Consider the following 12,097-nt stretch of genomic DNA (forward strand, 5'->3'; position numbering starts at 1 on the left):
ATGTGCCAAGGCGGGGCATAATCTCGTGCTATGTACGTAATCAAAATATAAATCTGCAGTGTATTTTGGGCATGTTTCTTCGAAGGTTCTGTTTTCGCGGCCTCTCTTGGTGCGCGACTTTCGTTTTAAACCTGCCATGAAGAGCACGGCACGTTATGTTTCAGCACTCTGCTCAGCTGAGAGAGCTTTCACTATTATGTACTCCTTCGTTTCGTTCTACAGGCTGCTAACAACACTCTGAAACGGATGAGCCAGACGCTCAGCTCTTTCTACGCGATCTTCTCATCGGGTAAGAAAAACGTCCAGCAACATTCTTCTCTGTCCATTGACTGCACTCCTCTTCTGTCCATATTTCCACGCAGAGTTCGGCCAAAAGTCTGCCCTCCACGTAGCGAACCAGCTTCGCAACCACCTGGATGCACCAAATATATTTCGCAGTACGATATACAACAGCAGTAAGAAAATTGTTCCTTCCTAAAATCTTCATTCGGAGAGAGAAACTGCAAATTATAAGGAAGGCAACATAACCAGAGAAAAGAGGAGTAACACTTCTTTATTTGCGCTTTGACTAGTTTGAAATTAGTGGAGTAAACAAACATGTCTGTACTGCTTTTCTTTCAGCCTTTGAAGACCTCGTCAGCGGTATTGTAAGTTAAACAGGCGCTAACAAACTCGTTTGCATAATGGGGGCTGCATAGTGATAGCATCAGAATCAATAGCAAGAATAGTAGTATTGATGGTATGCAGTTGGAGTACAAGCTCCTGTTGTGGCGGGGTCCGGCCTTCCTTGATTTATGCTGTATTCGACACATCAATATTTCTTCGGTGAAACAAGGCTATATGATGTCAGCTCGAAGAGAGTACGTTGTCTATTGACCCATGATAACTTAGCACTGTTGCGACTGGCCGCTGCTCGACTAGCTTGTGTATATGTCCTTTATCGCCGCTGTTGATATGGAGCACCCAGATTGATAGAACAATAAGGAGGGCCGACAGGCAACAGTCGTTTTGGTGCGGTGCATCATTCTGCACGGCAGCAATACTTAGAAGTCCCCTTTAATTGCTTGTTATTGTGTCTCCTATTTCTCAACGTTGGCTAGTAAGTACACTGAAAGAAACATTGGGGGTAGTGAGAACGTAGTCAGGCAACCAAACAAATTCTCATCGCAAGACAGGGACTGATGGCAACTCCGGCTCCTACTTATGCTTTCAGATGCCAAGATAGTGAAACGTCATTTAGGAATGTTGTGCTGCGCAGGTTTTCGTTTTTGAAAATGTTGCTTCCTTTCAGCCGCAAGACGTCTCGACGCTGAGGCAGAAAGTTGCCCTTATTGATGCAAAAGTAAGTCGTTACGCGCTTGTGTGTATTACTTAATTGGTTCCCTTTCTTCAACGGCATTCATGAATGCATCCGTGAGACTATTGAATGTGTTAAGGTGTTACGTGACTTTTAGAGCTAACTTGTACAGAAATATTTTTTTTTATTTGTTGATGGTGGTATACCGTTCAGAATACTTCGGAAACAAACAAAAAGTATTTTAGCAAGTCTCAAAAAGTTCAGTTAAAACGAATTATGTCATGGAAAATACCAGCGCATTCGCGTCATGTCAGGCGAGTATTTCGATAAGAAAAATCTGATTTGTACATTTGGAAGATAGATAGCTCATTGTTGTGAAAAAAAAAAAAATACTTGCGTTCTACAAAAAAAAAAAAAAGAAACAGCGGAAAATCTCAGGAAATGCGTTCCCTTACCAGATAGACGAGCACGATCGGCAGTAACTGATTTTCTCCTTGCGTGGCCAAGGGTTTGGGGCAGCCACACCGCCGGAAAATACTGAGCTGGGTTACCCAATTTACTGGTGCTGTAAGTAATAATAACGAACGGAAACATGAATGCTGTCTCAGAGCTAAAGTTGTTAGAATTTTGTTCTGACCTCATAGCTTTTGCGACAGCTGGTCGGTAATAATAATGAAAATTTCTGTCGACATAATTCGCGCGTTTAAAAAAAGGCTTTACGCTGACTGCTGTTCTTAATAAATCAACGCTCTCTTCGCAGTCGGTCAGAATAGCTGAGGAAGTTATAAGCGCTCTATCGGAGTCGACGCTTTACCAAAGGCAAGGTGAGTACTGGCCAATATCTTGGAGGTTATTATTGGATAAAAACATTATATTCATAGCCTTATCTTTCGCCTCAGGTATCATCATCGCGGTCGCCGACCTTATGGAGCAGATAAGAGGCCAGCTGTTTGCGTTTGGCTACGAGGTCCACCACGTAAGCCCTCCTGCTGATTGCCTATATGCAAGCTTGCCATACTTGCGCGCCTGTCTTCGGATGTTGAATGGGGTCTTTCGTATGTCCAATAAGTTGATGCAGTTTTCGGACGTTTAATAGGGTTTTTCGTATCTCTAATAAGCCTGTGCTGTTCTTAAATAGGGTATTTCGTGGGCCAAATAAGCCGATGGTATCGCAGAAAAAGCTTGCCTCTGAATAGTCACAGAATTCCATTTAGTGAAGATATCCACTTCATGCCTCGTTCACACTTCAAAATTCGGCGGAGCGAGCGAGCGCAATCCGCTGCCTCCGACACGCTCCTTCGTTCACACTTCTGAGCCAACATACCGCCGCCGTGGCCGCTTCGACTGCGAGCTCCCTTTAACCCTGACCTGACCGCTCGACTGCAGCTACGAATGCCACAAGAAGCGTACAGCTATGCTCAGCTCCGAAGGGTAAATTCATTATCATTCAATTCTTTACTAAATCATGGCATATCTGACCCACGTAATTGGCAACAAGAGCTTCAACGTGCTATTTGCAGACATCGTAAAAAAAAAAGGGGCACATTTGCCGCTCATATTAAGGACAGCGTCTATCTTATTCCAAATGTCATTCTACCCCTACTTCATGCTCCTTTAGTGCGCTAGTCGCCCGGCGAGAAAGGGCCTCGGATAAAAAGTAAAAACTAAACGGTAACCAAGCAACTCAAATGCAATAAATAAAACAAAAAGAAGAATCAATTTGTAGAAGAAAAACAAACCGCAGCGCTAGCGGGATTCGAACTTACAGCTAACCACTCGGCAACGTCTAGATATGTGATCCTAGGAAATATACTTCAGTAGAGTTAGTTGTTGGGCTTGTTGGTATTCTAGATTTAAGGACATAGTTTTCAGCGCAAAGGCACGCGGCCAAAGCAAAAAAGAAAAAGAAGAACTGTAGGGACGAACACAGCGCTGTGCTCGTCCCTATAGTCTTTCTTCTCCTTCTTCTTTCCTTTGGCCGCGTGCCTTTGCGCTGAAAACTATGTCCTTAAATCTAGGAAATATTTTAGCATTTTATGTTACGGCCACATTTAAAATGGGACTTCACGCTTCGAGGTGTACAGGCCATTACTGCCGCTCTAAAAATTACAACTTCTTGACCATCGGAGCTTGCTGCTGCTCTCAGGACTTGCAACTAATGTTCTGGATACCTATGCGCACTATATTGTGCACTGGAATCATTTTAACATATAGAGTTTCACAGCGCTGGCAAATTTAGGAGCGCCGGCTCTTCCGCCATGCTTTGCTACCGTGGACGTAAGTTTCGCTGAACACTGAGCTCTAGCACAAACATTCAAGGAAAAAAGTTCGACGAAGCTTCAAAACAGGCAAGCGCAGCAGCGAGGATACTAGTTTTTTGGTACCTAAATCTTATTTGTATGTAAACATTTCGGGAAGTGTTACGATGACCGAGGGCTCGGTTTGTTTATACGCAGTGCAAGAAAGAGCGCTGAGAAACACGTAAAGTATTGTGTATTACAAGCGCTCTTTGTTTTTTTTTTGTTTTTTTTTCATGGGTCCTTCGCTCTATAAATTACTCTCTTCCTCGTTTTTTCTGCCGTTTATACTGGGCCACGGTGCGGGCGACGCTCTCTGATGCCTAAGCCCTGTTTCGAGCCTGCAGTGAACATCTTGGCAGTAATTATTGTGTTATAGTTGTCTCAAGAATAGCTGTGAAGTTTGTTATGCATGTAGACCACATTATTCAATTCCACATGTAGTTGTACGTTAATCGCCACTGTGTTATGAGATTATCAGAGCCGCGCCAATCATCGTCTCTCTCTTGAAACGCTCGGACAACGTAACAAAACGTGAAAACTCTCAAAAAAAGATTCAGCCGAAAAAACATACAAGATATAGCTTCACGGCGACACGACATCGAAATCATTTCGGCTGTGGCCGTCGCTTATTGTGAGCCGATGGTAGATTGCGAGTACGCTGTTGCCATATTGGCCCCTGAGGGATGCTAACCGGTCAACGCCGCGAGCCGCGCCGGCTCAACTTCCTCGCCTTCCTATTGGCTGATGGAATACGGTGGAAAAAAGCCCGGCGGCAAGAATCGGTTCCGGACCGATTTGGCTTTCCGCCGAGTTTTCCGGCGGATTCTCTCCCGCGGCGGCGGAATTCGCTCCCTCTCACCGCTGAAGGCTTAAGTGTAAACGAGCCATCAGACGCCGGCTTGCTCTATAGCGTGATTGGACATAAGTTGGCTTCTGAAACAAAAAAAAAACAAAAAAAAAACAACAACATAGGTTATAGACGATCAATGTGACTCATGTGGCAGCGTATGCTTTAAACTTAGAGTATGCCTCCCTCTTTCGTCACCTGTATAGTACGCAGCTTAACCTCATAGGCGGCGGATTTGCGTCTTTGAAATTACTTCCACCGGGTTTTGTGGTTTCGGAAGGCACTCGGTGGGAAGTGCAAGGAGCCTTGTTTAGTTAGCATGCAGCTTGATGGAGGCTTTTGGAGAATGAATGTTGCTATAAGAGTGTCCCAGCAAACTTGGACCAAGATTTTAAAAAAATACGGTTAGCCCTAGCAGAGTGAAACTAATTTAGATCTGTTCAGAGTCGCCCATGCTAACCTCTAGTACCTTTTTTTGTTCACTGAAGTTAATTAGTGAAGACGAATTAGCTATTTTTGTAATTTGTTGGCTTGAGAGAAAAATTGTGAATGCAAAAGTTGTTGATCTTCACGAAACACACCTAGCTACGTGGTTGCCATTACGCTACGACTTACGCCGCCCTATTTATAGCCTTCAGAAAATGATGTCACGTGACAAATTGTTTTTTCAAATCATTCGCCAAGTGCGTACAACCAGCTTCATTGCAGAGAGTACGGCCCGTAAAAGCAGAATTTATTTCGGGCGCGATTCCAGGCTTTAAAGTGACGCCGCAAAAATATCACTTTGCGTAAACGCTAGTTTGATGGAAACAATGTAGCTACCTGTTTTTCAACAAGATATGCAACTTTTGCTTTGCCACTTCTCTGAAGCCTATATTTACAAAATGTCCAATTAGTCTTCACTAATTAATTTTAGTGAATGAAAAAAATACTAGAGGTTAGCATAGGCGACTCTGAATAGTTTTGAATTGGTTTCACTGTGCTAGGGCTAACCGTATTGTTTTCTAAATCTTGGTCCACGTTAGCTGGGACACCCTGTATATGGTGGGTGGACGCTTTTAAGGAAACGATGCACCCTTCGGAGACGGACGGTACCGGAAAGATGCCAGCTTCACACGCCTGCGCAAACGCCGGACACTTTATGGGAAAATGTATGTCTCAGCATTCACGCATTATTAAATGTTATGCGCAAACGCTTTCGAAAGTGGTCAGGGAGCCTGTGCCGATTTCAAGCAGATTCTTAAGCGGTGTTTCTGGCTGGCCGATGCACTGGTTAGGAAAGTTACCATGGCTAGCTTGTAGTGAACATCGCAGGCGCAAATGACCTTTTTTTTGTATCTGTTAAACACAAGGTGCTATTGTGAAAGCGGCAGATAAACAAATGCAATGACCGGTTAAGGAAATTTGCCTATAACCGCAGTTTGAACAAATTTCAGCTGTAAATATGGGTCTTTCAAGAAGGCCGTTATGCCAACTGCTGGTGGTGTTTGTGATAACGATACTAATGTGACGAAAACGACAAGTATTTATTCACACGTGCTTGGATACAATAAAAAGGCGTGAAATAATTCGCCGCATCAAATCGCAGTTCATCTCAAGCTAGCGAATTTCCACAAAAAGCGCCTGCCCCTGGAATAAGCTTTGTGCTTGGAGCCACCAAATTTTAAGGAGAAAGTGTTGTCACCTCACTCGTATCTTATTATCAATCCGCGTAGCCCCCATATTCTGAAAATGCCGGTAAAATGTAATTTGCGCATCAAATGTGAAATAGGCTCCGAAGACAGAGTTGAAAAACGATTAAGTTGATACGTGTCTGTTGCATCGTGCAAGTGTAACCCTCAATGCGATTTAAATGGCTGATTTGCGAAGACCATAACCGCATATTGTGTACTTGACTTGTAGGTTGAAGAAGGCGTCAAGTCGATGACGACCATTCTCTTTGCGAACGAAACGGACGTTGGCAAAAACCTTTTGGACCTCGGCCACGTCAAACAGATGGTGTAAGTAAGACCGCAAAAGCACAGCCACACTTTTAGCATTTACTTAGTTCTCTTGCACATACTCTGCATGGTAAAAGAGAAGGCCTTAAAAGAGAAGGCAGGTGCTATGGCATTTGATCATTCAAGACGATGTAGTCACAGCGTGGGGGCTGGTGTTGTGGTATGTTCGCGTTGCTCAAATCACAAAATCCACAAATTTCGTAACGGTGCAGTGTTTCATCTGTTGGAGCCTTTCCCAGTGACACAAGAAGTTCACCTCAGGTTGCTTCCATGTCGTTACAATTACGTAATGTCGAACAAGAGCTCCTCCCAAAGCATGTTGTTATTTTTTGAAATTTTGTTGGTTTTCATGTGTTTTTTTTGTGTGTGTGTCATTGTTGTCATAACGTACCGTTCAGTTGCCACTTTGTGCTGCTTGATTTCCTAGGCTATTTTTTGTAATACCTGGTACGGGTGCATCGTCTTGAACGAGAAAATTTTAGAGGAAAGTCACTTTGACTATAAATGTAAAAGTTTACAATAATTGGAGTGAAACTTAACCTCAGCCATTATGGTTATAACGCAATAGCGATAATAGAGAGATTTAGCTTACCGTGATTCGCGATCCGTCACCGTGACCCTCTACCGTGCGTGGGCGGGGTGCGCAAGCTGATTGGTCCCGATGCTGCAGGTCTAAGTGCCAATGTCCGGTATGTGGCGCCATCTATCTGCATCAATGTGATCTAGGCATGCGCAGTGGTACATGCGGCGGCGGATTACGGCAAACTAAAACTCTCTAATGCCTCCCGAAGACGGCTCCCGTTACAAATCCTCATTCAGATGCATGCATTTTGCTATCGTACAGGAATCTGTTAATCTTGCGCCTCTCTTATTGCACAAATACTCATTCCTATGCCGTTGTAAGCTCCCATACTGCAGGTAAAATGCCCAAACGTGGCAACAGGGCTTAGGAGTAGAGTGTCTGATTCGCAATCCAAGTGTCTCGCTTGGTTCCATTTCCAAAAGAGTTGTTTAAGGTGACAGCTGCAAAATCGGCTGTCATCTGATCTCGTGACGTCACCCAACTCAACAACCAATCGGTGCTCGGTCATGTCACCGGCCAACTGCACCAGCCAACTACACCTGCTAGATGCATGCCCTTCATTTTTCGTTCGCAGAGCCGGCGCCGAACAGCCCATCCCTAGGTTTTCTAGAGCACCGGGCTCTCAGAGCTGTCGCCTTAGTACCAACATACACAAGTATTAGTTATCAAGCCAACGTATCAATACCATTAAGCTTCTTCTGGGGTGACTGAGAGACTAGCGAGCTGCAGCACCGAGTGGCCTTCGTCTCCCCTTTTCGGTCACGTGACGAAGGCCATTCACATAGGAGGTGAAAGCATCCCTGGAATAATCTTGTAGAACCACAGGGACGAGGACAGACGCGGAGAGAGACAGAGCAGGTGCTGTTTCTCTCCGCTTCTGTCCTCGTCCCTGTGGTGACACAACAAGATGAATCCATACCAACTTACCCAGTTTTCCATCCTCTAGTATCGTTGAAAATGTGTTTACAGGCTCGTATGTAATCAAGATGAGCCATGAATGGGTGTGACGCTCTTAACGGGATCAATTTCCCTGCCAGCACACTCGCTTATTCGAAAGCGATCTTTTATTCTGCTCGCTCGCTAGTAGTCTGAGTTGCATTTTGTGCTTAATAACCGGGCCAATACAGAGCTGAGCCTCATCGCCGAGAGCTGAAAATGCGCCGACCTCAGGGTTGTTCGTAAAGAGAAAATTATCTTGAAGAGGTGCCATTTCGGTTTGTTGTATATCCAGCTTCAAAAGCATCTGCAAACATAATCCTGGGAACATCTTTGGGATTCTGCTCAATATATGGCGTGTTTGTATCTATTGAACTGCTATAACGTTACTGTGGCAGGTGTAGTCAATGACCGGCACTGGTGTCACGCAGTCCTGATCTCTATGCAGTATTGTCCTTCATGACCACATATATGTACACATGCCCAACGGATGCATACAACAAAATTATGCTTATAAAGCAACACGAAACTTGGGTTGTATATTTTTGTTTCTTTAGTGATAACATGAACCTGACACTTGGACAGAGCGCAGGCATCGACAACCCAGGCGCCGCATCATCTATAGCTAGACAGAGGAGGCGAGCCGTAGTTAAGCAGCTTATCGGTGCATTCTCTCTAAGCAGCTTTTACGCGGCAGCGAGCGCAAGGCGCAGCTAGTGGTCACGTGATTGCGAGGCTGACGTCACTCGCGGTTCGGCAGATGGCGAGGCAAAGGAGCGCACGCGCGGCGTGACTGTACGTGGTGAGGCGCAGATGCAACTAGCGCATGCGCAATGCCTAGCTTGAGCAGATGAATGACCTTGTAGAATAATAGAAGCGGAGCTACGCTCCGAAAATTGATCGAGGCATTTTCTACTGACAAGCTGAATGATATCTACTGTGTATCTTTTCTTTTCGTTCAAATGCATAGCACATACTCCATCATTGCCATCATGGTGTTGGTCGCTGTCACAATGGGAGGAATGATGACCGGCTTCACGCTCGGTTTTGCCAACCATTACGGTCACGCATCGCCACTGGAGCGCAACGCACTGTCAAACTTGGCAGGATACATCCTCGTCCTGTACGTATCCAGTTGTCCCATATCTCCTTCCACCTGTTATAGTGCAGAGCTATTGAAGAGCTCTGGCCAAGTGCATACTGCTCGTAGTTATTGGAACCTCTACAAACACTTCGTTATTAGTGGTTGCTGATCATATAACCCGAAGCTAAACATTTTGGAGTTACGCTTATTAATCTGTATTTGATAAAATTGTTTTATTATAATATATCCTTGCTTTAAATTACTATTGCTTTCAAATGCCTCCCGCTTACTTTTTATGTGGTTCTTATATTTTCCTACATATTTGCAATTGCTTTCTTTTTCCTTTATTTCTTTCTTTCCTTTCTTCCTTCTTTTTAGTTATTTATTTCTCTGAGAACGTACAGCGTAAATCGATCGAGAGCAAGGTAAAGGTATCTAACAGTCCCCGTCGCAAGACAGTAATTCTCGTTAAAAAAATTTCAAATTAACTTGGAATACCCGCTAAGTTACATGACATACAATACGCAAACAACAGCTGAATTATGGGAACGAAGTACAATGATGAACTCCACATAAATGGGGGAAATTGCAAAACTGCAAAGACAAATATTATGCGGCCGCAAAGGAGACCATACGCCCAATTACAGAAATATTGGTGGAGAGATTTGTGACACTGGCTTCAGTCATAATGTTTCGCAACAAATCAGTCAGCTCTGGATAGATGTTCGGTTTATTACAATGTGCGTTAATGGTCGGCAGCTTATTGAGGGTTATTTGCTCAACATTGCTAAGCGAATATATGTTGCTTTCATTTACTCTTTGCGAGACGTTCATAGTATTCTTTTATTTTAGTCATTCGTAGTCATCAATTTTATAACGTCATTTCTGTATCGACATACTTAGGCGGGATTTTCTCAAGGCAGTCACTTCTGGCCTCTATTTTTTTCTCACAACAGTTGAAAAGGGGGTTTCCCTATTTTGTTTTCTTTACTGGCAAACATTGTGCACGCTCCATGCACACAGCGATATGATAGGCTCCTGCCCTCCCTAGGTGACCTGATTCTAACGCATTATTAATACAATAAACAACAGACATCGCGGAGGCGCAAAAACAGGCATGTTTGCTGGAGTGTTGTAAAAGTATCAAAACACATGCGACATGTATACATCGTGGATTTGGACTGCAACGGCCGCACGTGCTGGTTTTCGTTTCTCCATTATGCAAGAGTTTCTTCGTATCTAAAAGCATTGCAAAGCTGATTTTCTACCATAAGCAACACTACAATAAAGAACTAAGCTTCGGCTTCTTTCGTGCATTCTTATAAGCCTTTCATATTAGTACCCCCTCGTCTGTGAATACCCTCAAATTCTTCCTCATTCCAAGCCGCATGCCATAGTGAATCTAATAAGTCTCACGAAGCAGATATCCTCCTCCAAATGGTAGAAATGTTTCGATGGATTTGTTATTCGTTTACAGGATACACTAGCCGACGAAGTCGGTCAGCATTCTTTTGTATAGATTTTCCTTGCACTAAGGTGGCTGCATTAACCCGGTGCTCAAGAATGCGCGTAAAACTGCTGTTTTAGCTTGACGTACTAGGCTTTACTTGTTACAAAGGCATCTGCGTACTCACAATCAGAAGTGTACGATCTCATTAGGTTTCAACCTAGATTGATGAGGTTGTCCACAACTGAAACCAGGCACTTCATTACCTGCCGCAACAGTAATTGGACATTTGTGATTCTCCTGGACAATTGCAGTCTTCAATGGCAAGTAAATAAAGTATTCTTGGAGCTACATTTAACACTACACAGTACAGGAAACCAGCGATGAGCAGAGGTGACCAACCTCCTGAGATTTGAATCTAGCATCAATGGGCTGCCCGCCTCTGCTGACAAGATTGGTGTGCTTGCCGTAAAAGAAAAAAACTCGTGGGGGATAAAAATGTCTGTTCTCTTAACCCAGGACAAGTCACTGCATGGTGTTCGGCTCCGCCATGATGCTCCTCTCGGCGGGGGCGTTCATGCTTCTTGGGTGCATTGGCGACATCTACCTCTGCCGCTCTCAGCGATCTTACTTCCATGGAGACGCGGCCGCCCTCAAGGATCTGGTGAGAAGCAACTCCTTACAAAAGCGTACGTTCATCGGCGATGACAGCGCGGTGAATGAAGAGTGGAGTGCATTTCCTGCAAAGAAGGGACACGAAGCAGAGACGAAATTTTTCCTGTACCATTGGGGTGCCACCATGTAACCACAAATATTTCGCAGTTTTCACAATTATAACATGCGAAAGCACTAGTTTTACGAAGTTATAAGGGAGGGGGTAAATGTGTTCAAAACATAACGAAGTTTACTGACGTTTCGACTGGGTAAGTCATTCACTTCGTCAGTACATTTTGTTATGTTTTGAATCGTGTGTCAACCTACTGTAAAACCATACCATTATATATGGTATGGTTTTACACACACACACACACACACACACACACACACACACACACACACACACACACACACACACACACACACACACACACACACACACACACACACACACACACACACACACACACACACACACACACACACACACACACACACACACACACACACACACACACACACACACACACACACACACACACACACACACACACACACACACACACACACACACACACACACACACACACACACACACACACACACACACACACACACACACACACACACACACACACACACACACACACACACACACACACACACACACACACACACACACACACACACACACACACACACACACACACACACACACACACACACACACACACACACACACACACACACACACACACACACACACACACACACACACACACACACACACACACACACACACACACACACACACACACACACACACACACACACACACACACACACACACACACACACACACACACACACACACACACACACACACACACACACACACACACACACACACACACACACACACACACACACACACACACACACACAC

The 12,097-nt window shown here is 44.4% G+C and overlaps 1 protein-coding gene across 1 annotated transcript in view; it reads left to right on the forward strand.

The window, feature by feature from the left end:
- The first annotated feature begins 219 nt into the window (after window positions 1-219).
- Window positions 220-12,097, forward strand: part of LOC146208372 (uncharacterized) — a 29,898-nt gene continuing 18,020 nt past the window's right edge. The window contains exons 1-8 of the mRNA XM_084592959.1: window positions 220-289; window positions 363-455; window positions 1,292-1,342; window positions 2,058-2,121; window positions 2,197-2,273; window positions 6,347-6,444; window positions 8,934-9,086; window positions 11,014-11,158. Coding sequence (XP_084449085.1) covers window positions 417-455; window positions 1,292-1,342; window positions 2,058-2,121; window positions 2,197-2,273; window positions 6,347-6,444; window positions 8,934-9,086; window positions 11,014-11,158 — 627 coding nt within the window. The 5' untranslated portion in view covers window positions 220-289; window positions 363-416. The remainder of the gene's footprint in view (window positions 290-362; window positions 456-1,291; window positions 1,343-2,057; window positions 2,122-2,196; window positions 2,274-6,346; window positions 6,445-8,933; window positions 9,087-11,013; window positions 11,159-12,097) is intronic.

This window comes from Amblyomma maculatum, chromosome 1 (genome assembly GCF_055883805.1).
Source record: "Amblyomma maculatum isolate TAMU_Amacu chromosome 1, ASM5588380v1, whole genome shotgun sequence".
NCBI classification, from domain to species: Eukaryota; Metazoa; Arthropoda; class Arachnida; order Ixodida; family Ixodidae; genus Amblyomma; species Amblyomma maculatum.